This window comes from Chlamydotis macqueenii, chromosome 19 (assembly GCF_036417535.1).
Source record: "Chlamydotis macqueenii isolate bChlMac1 chromosome 19, bChlMac1.mat, whole genome shotgun sequence".
Classification (NCBI taxonomy): domain Eukaryota; kingdom Metazoa; phylum Chordata; class Aves; order Otidiformes; family Otididae; genus Chlamydotis; species Chlamydotis macqueenii.
In genome coordinates, this window is record NC_141574.1 from 4,485,322 (window position 1) to 4,500,919 (window position 15,598).

A 15,598-nucleotide genomic window follows, 5' to 3' on the forward strand; every position below is an offset into this window, starting at 1 on the left:
TTACTTGCTCAAGTCAAAAAAACTTCCCTTTCGCTGCAGCTGGGCTGTGCGCTGGACAGTGCTGTGACACCAGTGGATCACAACAGTCCCCACCTCTGAACCCAGAGGTGACGATGGTAATACCTTGACATTGCTGTACGAGAAAGCAGCAAGAACTATGCAGAGCCTAGCGAGTCCCAGGAACAACTCACAACTGAAAAATGCCTCTCAGAATAATTCATGGTATCTTGATTGCAAGTTAAATTCACTGGACTTCATTTTCTGTATCAAAGGAAAGGCTCAGCATTCAATTTCTTGCTTATAAAAAGCAGCAAGTGTCACAATCAAAATGTCTTAGATTCCTCAGTCAACATTATACACTACGGAGAGAGCAGAACAAGTACGGAACATGGTGCTCTTGAGTAGATGCTAGAGAGCTGAACTAGAAAAGCAGCACATCAAATATCTCCTTTCAAGTTCTATCTTTCAAAAGGCTGAAAAAAAAATATTTGGTAGAAACAAGCACCTGCTGTTCAGTGCAGAGAGCTGAAGACAGAGGACAGCTTCAGGATCTTTGTGGAATGAGTTGATGCAGAAAGACAGGCCATGAACATTGGTCTCCTCCTCCTGAAAACAGCAAACAAGAATGGCCCTTTTCTTCTCCTCCTGTTTGTGCAGCTGTAGTCTTGCTGGCAAGAGTGGAAGGAGAATGAGCTTGAATCCTGAGAAAAAAAAAAAAGAAAACCCAACAAAAAACAGTGAGTTCCTGGGAAAAGCAGCTTATCTCCTAGACTTGTATTTTAAGGCTTTCGCTTTGTTCCTAGATGCGTGTTCAGACACATCATTAGCATTCCCTGCTCACTCCTTCCTTATCCTCTTTTATCGTTATGTGCCAGTCACAAGCGTAGGGTTTTTTAAACAATAAATTGGGAAAAATTTCATAGTACAACCCAAAGATACAACAGCCGCGTACCAGCTACCACAGCACACATCAGCTGGGGAGAGGATATTAGCTACAGGGTGGAGAAAGCCTGTTTTTTGTAAAGCTTGGATAGAAATTGTAACTTACTGCCAGTTTTTGTCAATTAGCTCTGTATATGCTGTTTTGGCAGCCCAGACAGCTCCTCTTTGCTAGAGGCAACAAATAAGCACCTTGTTGAAAGAACATACAGCTGTTACCCAGGAACCTACTTAGCATATTTGTTTTCAAATCCAAGTTTAAAAAAAATAAATTAAAAAAAAAAAAAAAGCAAGGTGAATTGTTTTCCTAAAGCAAGGGAAAACAAACTCGGGGACACTTTGTGCCACAGCTATCTGGAGATAACAAACTCAAGCAGGTTGCCCCATCCTGCCCCGGTGGCACATCCAACCGCTGAGGTGAGCGTCTCGACCCACACAGGGAACATTCAGCACCTGGTTTAACCAGCCAAGTACAGACCATTTTTTTTGGAAGTTAACGCCATTGGCCTTTGGTTACAGAGACGCAGAAACTCGGTTTTACCATAGAAACACTTCTAGTGTCAGTATTTATTTTTACCTTAATATACATTTATACAGGCCATAATAAAAAGGCTATTACGCAACAGTTCAGTGAGTTATTACCTAGTTTCAAGAATAATGCATGCAATTACAAAGGAGAGGTAGAAACACTGTATTAAAGACCTAAAAATACAAACATTATATAAACAAACACTTTCAAATTAACTGTTGGAATTTCATACAGATAAATAAGGTATAAAGTACATTACTCTGTCAAAGTAAAGGAAACACATGGTTATCCGAACACTGAAACATATTTTGATGTGTAAGCCCTGTACAACTTTGTCAAATAGTTCAGACCACTGTGTTTAAGAGGATTAAAATGATTTTGTCCTGGAGAATGGTTTATTCAAGTATTCAAGCAGTTGAGTAACAAAAAAAAAGTCCCCAAACTAAAGTATAGGAACCATTTCCAGAGAAGCTGATCTGCCTAAATACTTTGCAAATCGCTGTCCTGATGATCTATGGGATGCTTGAAATGATAATGCCTATAAGGCTAAATGAAGCTTCCCACCTCTCCCCCAAAACGCACACAAAAGAATCCTGATTTTTCACACACTGTATGTAGATACACTACATCAATTTATCAGCATCTCAAACCTCAACATTATTTTCTGGTTTTGCATGGTTCCTTGCAGAACCTTCGGTTTACAGTATTTCTTGTAATACTGCCCAAGAAACAAACTACAGAGAACTGTCGTTACACTCCTAGAGACTGCAGGCATTAATGCACATATCGCATGCACAACAAAAGATGCAACCAAATCTATACAAAAAGCAACCAACCAGCAACTCAACATTGCTATTACTGAGAAAGTCCAGAGCAGTAGTTACTCAAGTATTAGACAAATAGGTATAAAATGGAAAGGTTCACAGGAATACAAGTTTTTACAGTTTGCTTGAAAGTCTTCTAGAAGCTACATTTGAAATTCTGAAAAGAATTTTATGTACACTGAAATGAAATTCAGCCAAAGTCCATTGTGCCTTCTTTCTCTAATTTTTTTTTTAATATAGTTCTTCAAAAATGAATATACAGTTGCTTTAGTAAATTAGTGCAAAACAAAATATTTTGGAAGAAGATCATCAAATTGTATCCACATCAGGATAAACCCACTGGGGATTTTGCACAGATGGAGCGCAATTTCTTCCATGACCATCTTTCCCCCGTGTGAAAGAGCGCTTTCTCACCATCCCTTCATGTGACAAGCTGAGCCATGTCTACAACATGCGAGCTCTGACAGAAGCCAGCTTAGCCCCGAAAGCTTCAAACAGCACTTGCGCATGGTTAGGGTTTCCCAAATTCACTCTGCCACATTTTCCTGACAACTTAAAAATATTTTTCACAAACTTTTGAGGGAATCTTCTGAGGGAAATGTCTTTTTGTACCTGATGCAGAAGGATCCACTCTCTATAAACCTCATGAGAAGAAAAAAAAAAAAAAAACCCAAAAAAACAAACAACCCTGATCATTCAAGTTCAAAGCACACGTACAAGGATCAGTTTGAAATGTGAAGAGAGATTCTTTTAAATTCTGTTGCTAGGAAGAAAAAGGAGCTGCTGGATCAGTAAGGCAAGTGTACTTTTGGAATTTCTCCTCTTTGAATATGCTGCTGTTTCTTTGGTAGTCACCACAGAAATGTAAGAATCATCTTCCACGTGGGGCAGAACAAGGACAACAATTAAGCTGTAGTGAAAAAAGTGCAGTATCACTGATGTGGTCCCTTATGTTCACGCCATCTGGTCCTTGGGATATTCCTACTGCTCATATACAGCCACTGTGCTATAGCAAAGTGCGGAAAGCCTTCGCTCAATGCTAGATTTATCTGCAAACAGAGAGAGGTAAAAAATAATTGATGACTTCAGTGTTATTTTACAATGCATTAATTCCACGTAATTTTCAGTATTTTCATTATTCAACATAAACTTACACTTGTGTACATTTTCTATATCTGCAGGATCTTGCAGTATTTTAGTCAGTCCTTCCAGCAGCAAGGCTGCTTTGTGGTATCGATATGTAATATCTTCAGTTTGCTGAAACATCTCATCCAGAGCTGCCGACTGAACCTGGAATCACGCAGGAGATTCAGTTACATAAACTGCATCAGGGAAGTAATGAAATGAAAAATTCAAAATGAACGATATAAAAGTGTCATTAAGAAACTATTTTTGAGCTTTAATTGAGCTTATCTGCTTTTACAACTGTGAGACAACAAAATGAAGTTGAGAATATAGTGCCTGTGCTCTATTAACTAAGGATATTCTGCACAGAGAAGCTATAAAAGCACTTTCTGATCTTATGTGTTACAACAACATGTGAATAAATATGCTTGTTCTTACATCTACATTCTCTTGTAAAGAAGACAAATTAATCTTGCCTGACTACACGATTATCAGGGTTAAGCACAATACTACGCAGTGTCTTTTGCGTGACACCTATGCTAAAAAGGCTTCCCGCTCCACAAAAAAAGCAGTTAAGTTTCCTGTATGGTTACTGCATCTGCTCCATGGCAGACAAAGTTTATCAGTTACATGAAAATGCTTCCACACATTTGCTACTGTTTTTGCTTTGTATGGACAGGTTGATGTTCCTCAAACTGACCTGCTAAGACTGATGAAGCTACTTCTGTTGCTTCTGTGCTTTAGTAAGCCTTAACTGGATGAGACTTCAGCACACAGGGCTGTGTGGATTAGGAGTTCACTTCCTAGTGTTTATGTACCAAATGTGCTGATGGAGGGGAAATGTCTCTGAGGAACAGCATCTGCCAGGAACTTTCACCACAGTAAAGGCAGGGCAGGAAAGAGAGTGAAAGACTAAAAAATTGCCACAAACAGAACTCTGGAAACATACATTCTAGTTTCTGGTTATGTAGAAGAGGTACATGAGAGAAGAAAGCAATTCATCTCAATGTCATATTGTTTAGGTAGGAGTGACTTACCATTTCTACAGCACAGCTGTAGATTAATTTCTCTGCAGTTACACTGTTGATTTCATCAATGAACCTTTGCTTGTCCGAAAAGAAACGATTCAACTTTTCTGTCAGTTTCTTGCACATGCCGATACAGAATTTGTATCTCTCATTGAGGCTTTTCACAACTGGTAGAAAGGTAAGAAGAAATTAAGAAAAAAACCCGAAACAAAACCAAACCATATAACCAAACAACAACATAGCCTAAGTTCAGCTTCTCCCAGTCAATCTGTTTAAACTTGTGCTTTTAATGTTTATTTACTCTGCCACTTGTATGAATTCAATATATATCAAATAATTTCCATTTCAAGTTTAAAGCTGCCCATTTCTTAACAGTTTCTAGCTGTATCTTTGTTTACTATCAGAACTCTGCAATTGTACACATCTACAATTCTTTTGTACAGAAGAAAACTGTTCTGATTTTGTTAGTGAGGGGGGGCCTAAGGTTGCACCTTAAGCTTTTTGAGGGATGTATCAGCAAAGCAAATTCTGAAGAAAAGCAAATTAGATTATGTTGCCTCTACCTTGCTTAACAGCAGTGGATGGGTTCAGTTTCCCCGATTTGACCTGTGCTTTGGCAAGATGCAGAGACGATGCTAGTAACTGGGCGGCTTTCATATACAACACCAGCTGCTCCACTTGTCTAGGGAGGAGGGGAGAAAAAAAAAAAAGTAATTATGTATCAAAACACCTTTCTTGAGCACATTCAAGCCTTGAGCCAACACCTCTTTTCAATTACAACCCTACACAGGACCCAGCAGCAGCAGCAAAGGAAGATAGATGTTTAAAATGCGACTCCACCCCTCCCTTCCCCTCACAAACACTCTGTCACGGGTTGAGAGTACATCTGCTCAGCTACTAGCTGCAGCAGCAACACAAACTGCTTTAATGTAGACATTTTGAAAAGGAACACTTATTTGTGGGGTCTGACTGCCCGAGGTCAATGTCTTACCACAGCATCTGGGTGTACTTTTCCTTGCAGTGTCATTTCCTCTGCCCCTGGAATTCTCAGTTGTGAAAAGCAAACACTTTGCAGGGTTGGGTTTTTTTTTGTTTTGTTTTGTTTTATTGGGGTTTTTTTGTTGTTTTTTTTTTCAGGAACAAGGCAGGAAGTGGAACTGCCCTTTCCCACCACTCCAAATTTCTCATATTTCTCCTTGCTTTTGACTTTGTATTAGGGCTGATTGTTTCCACTGAAAACAGGTCAAATTTGGACAATCCTTCCCCCTTCCTCCACCTCAGTGCTACTGCTTCAGCCTGGTCAACAGGAACAGTTGAGGGCTCAGATCTGACACAAATTTCCAAGCTTAGAAGCGCACTGCTGCACCTCAGGCCTCAACTCCTCACCACTTTCCCCAGCTTATGTGGCGGGCCAAAAAACACTGTCCTTTTATTTGCCTGCCAGCAAATGTCTATCCTTTGCTCTTTCTGACCTCTCTTCAGTTGTTAAACACTTATTCCTAGAAAAGATTCTATACAGTTACAATCACTCCCAACAAAAGGGGCATAGTTTGAATACGTTTTTTTATGTATTCAACGTTCACTAATTCTCTCGATACTATTTGACCGCATACTTACCCCCATTCTTTGCTTAGCTGGCTGATCTGATCAACAACTATGCTCTCTTGGATTTGGTACAGCGATACTGCAGAAGTACACAGGTCTGGGTTTCCTCCTCGTACTGCTGTCAGATCCAGAACGCATTCTGTAAATGTCAGCATCATGTTTAGATGACGCAGTGTATCTGTATGTTCTCTCTGTCAGAGGGAAAGTTGACAACAATTTAACCATTATAAGCCGTGAGGCAAGCAAGTACACTTAAAACTCTTGCTAATCATTTAAGGATCTCTTGGTATGTCAATTCTATGCAGAAATCACACGGTAGTAGAGCCAGCACTAGGGACTACAGAACCAAGCGAGTCCAAACACATCGACAGATATTAACTTAGTCTCTCTTCATTAATGATTTCAAGATACTGTAGCTTATACTTAAGAGGCTTTCAACAAAGCCAAAGGAATTGGGGCATGGAGTTCTATGTTTGTTGAAACCTGAGCAACTAAAGGAATCACAAGTGGGACATATTACTTGTTATTGTATTATCAGCAACCCAAAAGTATGCTTGGCACTTGTAGGAGAAGCCAGGAGGAACATTTGGCTTTTATCATGTAACAGACTTGATACCTACAAGAGAACTGATCTAAAGCTTCATACTTATCTGCTTCACTCTAATTTACACTTAGATGTAAAATTATATCTTGTTAAAAGGTGGTCATTGCCAAAGTTTACAATTTAAACTGAACAGCTTCAGCTGAAGCAAACAACTCACTGCTTCTTGGTGACTAAAACAGATACTACATGCATAGTCTGTGCTCAGAAAAAAAAGTTAGCCTTCAAAATTAATCAGACATATCTTAGCAATATTTATAATCTTTTCATTAGTAATGCAGGTGTAAATACATTTTAAACTCTATCTGTGGGAAGAATGCAGTGTCCTGACCAACACTCATGTTACAACATATTAGATTCAATAGGGATCCAAACAGCTTCCAGCAGGACGTGAATGAGAAAACAGACCAGCAATCTGTCTTCAGAAATTTACACTCCAAGGATAGCTAGCATTCTGTGGTGGTGGTGAAAGACCACCCCAATTTGTGTTCTTGGTGTGTCACTCCTCCACACATTTTTAAAAATACAGGACACTCTTCCCACAAGTAGGATTTAATATCATTCACTGACTGTGAAGAAGCAGTTAAAAAACAACGCCCAGAGGGGGATTGCTACCGTCAGCACCCGTGGCCAGAGATCTGGCATTAAAACACAGGCCTCTCGGGAAGGCTCTGGTGAACACAAGCGGTCATGTTCCTGTGGTTACCTATTCAAATACATGAAAGGCCAGGGATAACTACCAAAGAGAAATTGGCCACAATTGATACAGGAATATTTTCAAGATCTTAAAAGGAATATGTGAGATAGTGAAGAGGAAACTACGAAGTGCACTGAGCAGTCCTGTTTTCACCATGTCTCTGTTTTAGCAGCATTATACATTGTAAAACATTAAATTATTTTTTCTATACCTCCATTAAAGTTTCCTCAGGCAATTCGGGAGCTTCAAAAGTGATAAAGCCCTCTAAGCTGGGAGGCGAAGTACCATAAGGCATGTACTTCAGACTCGGAGCTGCCTCGGCTCCCGGAGGAGAAGAACCCATATAAATACCAGGAGGAGAGCCCATATATACACGGCCACTAGTAGAGCAGAGAGACCCTCCAGAACTGTTTGATCCAACTACAAGAAAAATAACACACACATTCAGTCTAATAGGTTGTTCCATCTCGCAGCGCTGGGACTGCGGATGATAGCAACTGACAAATCAGTAGTCATCACAGATTCACCCTTGGGAGGCTCTCCTCGTTGTTCGTTGCATCGCTCTGTAGAGAATGCAAAGGCTACAGCTTAATGAACAGCGACGATTCATAGCACAGATTCTGGGAAATGGCTGACAAGGAGTCCAAGGCAGACAGTCCAACAGTACAGACCAAAGGCTGTGCTGCAGTTCACAAACGCACACTGCTGCAGACTCCTGCTCATCTTGAGCAGATGAAGGCCTTTTCTTTGAAATCTTTGATATTTGGCAACACAGCTGACACATGCTGAAACGCAGTCAGCTCACACCTCTTGTGTGTTGTTTCTGGTACAACGCACAGCAGCAGGCAGAAATGCAGAATCGGAAGTCTAGCTTTTCATCTCCACCTTTGTTACAGAGATCTGTTATACTCCCTGGGGTGGAGTAAAGCTGTGTACACAGGAGGTTACACACCGCTGTATTATAAATCCGTACGTCTGGCCCTCTCTTTAGGAGAGAAAAGGCAGAAGTCACCTTATATTAATCTCTGCTTTACAGAGCACTTTCATTGTATGGCCTAGAGGGCCTACTGCGCAAGGCAGTAGGCAGGTGACTGACGCAAGAAGTGGGCAAACCTAAATACTGCATTTAAGGACTGTCCACAGTTGTCAGAAAAGTCTTACCTGAGGTGGTTCTGGTTCTGAGGACCATATGGGTGCAGGTAGGAGGGGTGGCGCTGCTTGGAGGGGACCCAACAGTAAACATGACAGCCCGAGAACTTGCCCCACTTCCCATGGAAGGAGGTGCCATTGCCATCCCATAGGCCCCTGCTGGAGCTGGAAGAGAAAATTTCAAAATTTCAGCACATTAGTCCCTATTACATATAATCATACCAATAATTAATTAGATGCAGCACAGTGGAGCACTGCAACACAACATGCTTTGATGTAGATCCAAGACTTGGATTAGTTAGAAGTTCTGACAGCAAATAAAACAAGCTGGGTGGACAGCCTTGGTGATACATAAAAAAAAAAAAAAAAAAGAGTCAAGATGCAGTCTACACGTATCTTTTTACTTTCAATCTCTCTCTGCTCTACTCTCCCCTAGAAAAGGGCAAAAGAGGCTGTGTCTGAGAGCCTGAGGACAACAACAGTCCTGTAGCAAAAGATACAACAGAAAAATTCTAAAGGCAGATCATGATATGTCTGGAGGCTGAAGACCAGCCCTGTCTACAGAACTTCTTCCAACTGCTCAAAAACAAGGTGAGAACTTCTGGGTGGCCACTTGTGGCAAGGGACAAGCTGAGGGAGAGAGGAGAGAAGAGAAGAGGGGGAAGAAAAGAAGAAAGAAAAAAAAAAAAAAAAAAAAAAGACCCAGAATTACACAAACTGGCTTACAAATGAAAACAAGGTAGAAACAGGAAATGAAACTGCCGCAAATGTTGTATTAAAATAAAACCAAACAAAAAAACCCCAAACCCCTCTAGCCAGTATAGGCAATTGAGATATTTCTGTGTTTAGCACAGAAATAGATATTTTCCTGTCTCAGTTATTTTAAAGCTATGCTAAAGAAATGGAACATATCCTCTTCAAAGATTAAAAAAAGCCTTCTGCACCGAGACTAAAAATTGTCAGAGCCAATTACCAAGTTGGAAGCAGAACTGTATCTAGTTGGCAGTCCATAAAAAACCTAGCACATACAGACAGCTTGGGTGTAGCAATCTGTTCCTTACCTGTATCCATTGGTCGCTCTGTATTGAGGCTGTCTGTACTGCCCTGATATAACTGTCCACCAAGGGTAGTCTTCACCTGTTGATCTGATAGCTTCCCAGTACTAACAGACCTAAACAGAAAAAACATAAGAATTCGCAACAAAGTTCTTCAGGAAGACATTCCTATCTAACTTGCAACACAAGCTGACTTTCAGATTCTTGGTATTTATTAGAGAGAATTCTTCAACAAAAATACAGAAAATTTTGAAATCTCACTGTTCATCATGGACCTACTGAAACAGAGCCAACTATAAAAACAGAGATATTTTTTTTTTGTCACATTGATTTTCAAGGAAAAACTGAACAGGCTTCACAGAGGCAACGGAATTCCATATTCAGATAATCAAAACAAAAGGGAACTAGACAGCAACACAAAGCACTCCAGGAAGTCCATGCTATATTTATACACAGTACAAAATGTTTTTGTTGTATACACCAAACCTCAGCATCTCCTCACAGCTCACTTTTTGCATGCTCTTCCCCTCCAAGTTGTTGTGTGCATTCTTCTGCAAGTTACCTACCCAGCTTTACAGGTTTATAAATACCACAATGCCTACCTGCCAAATGTCGTTTTACTGTGCTGTTCTCCTGCCTGCTTTTCCCCTCCTTGGGTCGAGTGGAAGTGCGTGAAGTCCCTCGGGTCAGCGATGTCTTTAGGCTGCAACGGGGTATCTACCGAGCCCTGGCGATTAGCCAGGGCCAGCAAGTTTGAGGATGCTTGAGTTTTAGGTATTTTGAAAGGAGCTGTTGCCTTTAAGAATCAAGACCAAGAACACACAAAACCCAAGGTTAGAAGCCCAAAATATTCTTGGGAATTGTTTCAGGCAGTGTGTTGCCACTTCGCATTTTACTGACAGTGGCAACTTAACAAACCTTAGTAGGAGAGCCAATGATCGTTGGTAACGGAGTTTTGAACAGCCAGTCTGAACTCCTAGGTGACGACCCCATGTGCTTGGTAGGTGATGTTCCCAGGCTACCTGGCCTGCTTGGTTGTGGAGAGTGACTGTATCCATACCCAGCATAGGATGGGCAAACTGGGTCTGAATGCTGCTTTCTGAGCTTCTGCTTGTTTTGGTAAATATCTGTGAGAGTAGGAGCACTCTGCAACCTCGCTCCCATCAGAAGTGACTGTGGAGACTGAGATGGTGGTATTGGAGAACCTGTGGGGATGAAAAACAATGAAGTAAAATTCTCCTTGCAGTGCTCGGAAAACATATCAATGAAGCCCAAAATGCAAGAGATCACCATTAAACTTGAGGGAGATGAGACTGCAAATATCCATGAGATGGCAAGGAGAATGCATTTAGCTTGCTGGCTATTTGGACTACATCACACTGATGAGACACTCAGGCTGCCAAATAGGCAAGATTTCAGGGTGACAGCTGTACTGGCAGCTGCAGTACCTCTGGCAACCTGCACCAAGACAAATAAAGTGGTTGGATTCAACAGGAATGGCATGACCGTAACCAATACTGAAATTCCAAGCACAGCCACCAAGACCCTAGGTTCAGTAGAGGTTTGCAAGAACATAATTCCAGTACTTGAGAACAAGTGCGTGAATGCGACATTGCATGTTAATGACTTCATTTGCACATAATGACTTCATTTGCAGACACAGAAGGCAGCTCATCTCATGGTTCCTGCAAGAAAACTAGGTACTAAAAAGAACCAAATTATTCAGATGGAACTGTTTGGGATCATTACTTTGGGCAGTCATTTACTTTGTAGTCTGTGAGACTGAATCCTTTTCAAAAGCTTATTATGTACAAAGGAAGTTCACACTTAAGAACGAGTGCAAAGTTTCTCCCAAAGGAAAAAGAAAGGGAAGAACTATAAACAGTCATATAAACAGAGGACTTTGGGGAAACATCTCTTATGAACATCTCACCTACTCAAAGGTGCCCTTCCTCTTTCAAAATAAGGAAACTGAAATTTGATGAAATGGTCGCTTGTGATATTTTTATGTCTCATGATGAGGAACTGTGCAAAGTTACAAACAGTACGTAAGACTTCCCAGATGAAAAGCCTAACTTTGTAACCTCAAAGAACTGACACTGAAGTGACAATTTCACTCACATTTGTTTGGTTTTGTTAGTTTGTTTTTAAAAAAAGATAAAACTGAAAATGAACCATACTAACTAGGTAAGATTTTTAAGAGCTGGCCAAGACAATCCTCTGAGATACGCTCCATTTCATAAGTGTATGCTAAAAAAATCATCACAAACGTCTCGCAGTTTGCTCAGTAAAGTGCCCTGTTAAGCTGTTAAGACAAATCTTTCAACCTTCTTAAGGCTATGCTTTTGCCATTTAGATTTTGAGTATGAGCTACTTCATCTTGATTTCATTTCACTCCATTAAACAGTGTGTTTCAGAACAGCCTTTCTGCCTGTAGCTCCATCAGAGGGATCAAGTCTATTTCTCATTAACTTCCCAGCCAATAATTTGCTTGTCTGAAATCCCTCTGCTTGTCTGTCTCATAGCATTGAAAGTCCTCACCTGTTGTTTCAGAAACTAGTCTTAAAATCTCACTGGTTACTGTTCTAGTCTCACTGCCACCATGGGGAAGGCTTCTGAATTAGAAGTTTGTCCTCTGCTGCCACTGGCAGCAAGAGCAGCTCAATTAGTTCAGAAGCTACATCACAACAAACATCTTCAGTCCTTAGAAAATTGCAGTACAGATGACCTGGCTTCACCCAGAAGCAAAAGACAGCTTCCCATATCCATTTAAATGCTGAGAAACAGACTTGCTGCCATTTGTGGTATTTTACAAATAGAAATACCACTGCATCCATTTGAAATTAAGAAATAAATTTAAATAGGAAAAGAATGCAGGAAACAGATGAAGAAATAAAACAGTAAAAACCCTTAAAAACAGTGCTGTGGTATGTTAAAACTCAGTCTGACACAGGCAAAAGGCACTACAAGAGCCCTACAAAATTCTATCCAAAGAAAAGGTGCAACAAGAAAAGCATACACACTGCTTTGTATTCAATTCACATATATCTTTTTTTTTTTAAGAGAAGAGACTATTTCAAATCTGAGGATTCACTCATTCCTTGTCTTTTGTTGAGACTGACAATGGCATAGCAATTATGAAGGTAATTTTTGAGACGTGTCATAGAACTGATTTCATATGGATGAAACCATTCCCAGATACATGAAATATGGCTGCTCCAAGAAATGAAGGCTCTATCATCTCCAGACGATTTCGGAAAGTGTTTAAATAGGGGAAAAACCCACAATGCAGATTCAACACTGCCTTTTACAAAGTCAAAATAGCATACCTAGTATTTTAGATAAAGAAGAAATTGCACCCGGAACGTGCATAAAGCAAAATAATTTGTTTCTGAATTGCACAGTCTTATGCCTGATCCTTCTGACATTGCAGTGCAATTCAATCTTTAACAGTTTCAGAACGTCTTCAAGTCCTATTTCTCCCTGATCTTTTTTTATTGCTGGCATGCCATAATAATTTATGACTCGCAAAGCTTACTGAATGCTTAGCAACACTAGCATCAGCTCCCAGCCAATTTCCTAAGTGAATGATGAAAACATGCTGCACGCTGCACAGTGTCAGTTCTTCCTCCTGTTTCTGAGGACTGGGATGACAGAGCTGGTCTTTCAAAAACAGATTTTGAGAAGCATGTTACTACCATTCATTAAAATCCATCCACTTCCATCCTTGTTTGAAGACAGGCATTATCAGAGTTACTTTTTTATCTTGAGAATGGGGAGAATGAATGGGGAATGAAGGGGACCATTCTCCCCTTCACAAAATGCTGTAGAAGCTCTATGAAAATAGTACTGGCTGCATTGTCCAAAGTCACTCACCTGAGAAGTTTCTACTCCTTGACTCATGTCCTTGAAGTTGTCCGCAACAACAGTGTCCAAGCTGCTCAGGTATGGTTCCAACTATGCAAACAAAATCAAAATGTGAATTTACACCTTATATTTCACCTACAAATGAAGATAAAGCAAAATAAAACCTAGTTAGTTTATTTCTGTGAGTCATTTAACATAAATTATTTTTGTAACTGTGACCTAGTTGGGCAGGCTTTGGTTAAAGATAATTTCCAGCAAGATTTAGCATTCTGAATTACTGTTCCAGATAAACCATCACCAATTGCTAAGAATTTATGGGCTTACCTAGTGGTGAAGGAGAATATGGTCTAGAAGACCCTGTGGATAACCTGCGCCCAACACCCTGGGCAGTGTCAGCTGGTACTGGAGAACAAGAGCCCATCTTCATGAAGCCCATTGGGCTCGTATTTGAGCGTCTCACAACTCCAGCCCTAACGAGGTGAAAAGAATGGTTAAACACACTGTGGTTCCTTGAGATAAGCTTCAGAATCTCCTAAGGAGTATAATGATCAGTTAAAGAAAATACTGATATTTAAAGAGAAAGCCATGACGTTGAAGCTTATTAAGCTAATAACTTAAGCTAAGCTTCTCATACTGAAAACAAGCAAGATTTAATTCCCTTTGTTCACACTGACTTTTTAACTTTCAATGCCGTAATAGTCTGTTAACTGCAGCAAATTAAAGCAGATATCCCTTAGTACATGGATTCCTAATCTTCGAACAACCTGATAATCAAATTTTGAATTTTACAATCAAGTGAAAGGAATTGCTGCAAATGCCCATTTTTATGTCAACCGAAGATTATGAAAAGTTTTCATATTGGGTCTGGTACACAGGTCAGATAACTGAAAATGGATTATTTAAGGGAAAGGCACTTCTCCAAGGGTCCTAACTATTATAAAATCAGAGATCCTGAAAAAAAATAATACAAAGAACCACGAGTTTTGTTTTTGTAAATATCTACAGGGTTCTGAGTAGTGTGTTTCTAAGTTTTTGACCTTCACCATCCTGATCCTGTAGACCCCAAGGCAGAGAATATATCTGGCATGCTAGAGCTTTGTAATAAGACAAGCTGGTTAACTAGCATGCCAAAAATTGTTTCCTTGAAGCTTTACAGAACAATGTGTTCATCTCAGCACTACATGTGTGAAAACAAAACATAACTTATTACTGACTTTCTAGTGTATGACGCAGTGCTGTATAATACACAAAGAAGAATAAAAATGAGACTTCATCTTTCTACCTTCTTGGGTTGCATCTGAGTGAAAGAACAAGCTCATTTTGTTTTTGTGAAAAATTTCAAGTGCCCATCCAACAGTCTTGAGATTGTGAAGGACTATTACTTGTTATAATTTAAGTGTCTCTTTAGTACGTTTTTGTGTAGAAAAAAAAAAAATTACATCAGCAAGAAACCATGGACATCTGTCAGGGTACAACCACAAACTAGAACCAAGAAAAAGGAGTTTAAAAAAAAAAAAAATCTCACCTTGGTGATCCGTGAGGGTTTGACACGGGGCTGGCAGCAGAGGAGAGGTTCTGTTCGATGCGCTGGTAATTCCGTAGCTGAGTGGGAACTGGAATAGGTGCCGTTTCACTGCGAGGGGACACCGAAGGCTGACAGTGCCTGAAGTTGGAAGGTATGGAGACAGGAGATGAATAGAGGCAGACCAGTCTCTCTCTAAATTGTACCATTGTTGAAATTTCAAGAAAATCTAGGAAACAGGCAAATAAGCTACTTCTGCGCTCCCTTGCAAGCCATACAATCTTCGCCTGTCCTAACTTAGCTCTAACACTTCACAGAGGAACAGCAGGAACTGTTCGTTACTAACCACCTTTGTACACTGGCTAGTATGAGACCGAGCTGAGAGTGCAGTACTAGCTGAAGCACTTCGTCACGCATCACAGCGATCTGCAGATCCCTCCGACTTCCTGCCAATCAGAGCGCTCTGTTTACCATGCTTCAAAATAGCGTTCTAGGAAAACTCACTGCGCTAAGAACAGGAAGTTCAGCAGCAGGGCTGGAATGTGTACAAAAGCCACTAAAGCACAGTCAGAGATATCCCACGAGACACTGTGAACTTGCAGAAGGAAAACATGTTATGTAACCACCCTCTGACAAAATGACCAAAACCACACACCT

The 15,598-nt window shown here is 40.3% G+C and overlaps 1 protein-coding gene across 1 annotated transcript in view; it reads right to left on the minus strand.

The window, feature by feature from the left end:
- Positions 1-1,470: 1,470 nt before the first annotated feature.
- ULK2 (unc-51 like autophagy activating kinase 2) overlaps positions 1,471-15,598 on the minus strand; it is a 40,663-nt gene continuing 26,535 nt past the window's right edge. The window contains exons 16-28 of the mRNA XM_086763116.1: positions 14,945-15,082; positions 13,744-13,889; positions 13,429-13,509; positions 10,471-10,757; positions 10,155-10,348; positions 9,559-9,668; positions 8,510-8,662; positions 7,560-7,768; positions 6,063-6,241; positions 5,009-5,127; positions 4,455-4,612; positions 3,447-3,582; positions 1,471-3,341 (exon numbers count right to left, since the gene is read on the minus strand). Of these exons, the coding sequence (XP_086619242.1) occupies positions 3,274-3,341; positions 3,447-3,582; positions 4,455-4,612; positions 5,009-5,127; positions 6,063-6,241; positions 7,560-7,768; positions 8,510-8,662; positions 9,559-9,668; positions 10,155-10,348; positions 10,471-10,757; positions 13,429-13,509; positions 13,744-13,889; positions 14,945-15,082 (1,978 nt within the window). The 3' untranslated portion in view covers positions 1,471-3,273. The remainder of the gene's footprint in view (positions 3,342-3,446; positions 3,583-4,454; positions 4,613-5,008; positions 5,128-6,062; positions 6,242-7,559; positions 7,769-8,509; positions 8,663-9,558; positions 9,669-10,154; positions 10,349-10,470; positions 10,758-13,428; positions 13,510-13,743; positions 13,890-14,944; positions 15,083-15,598) is intronic.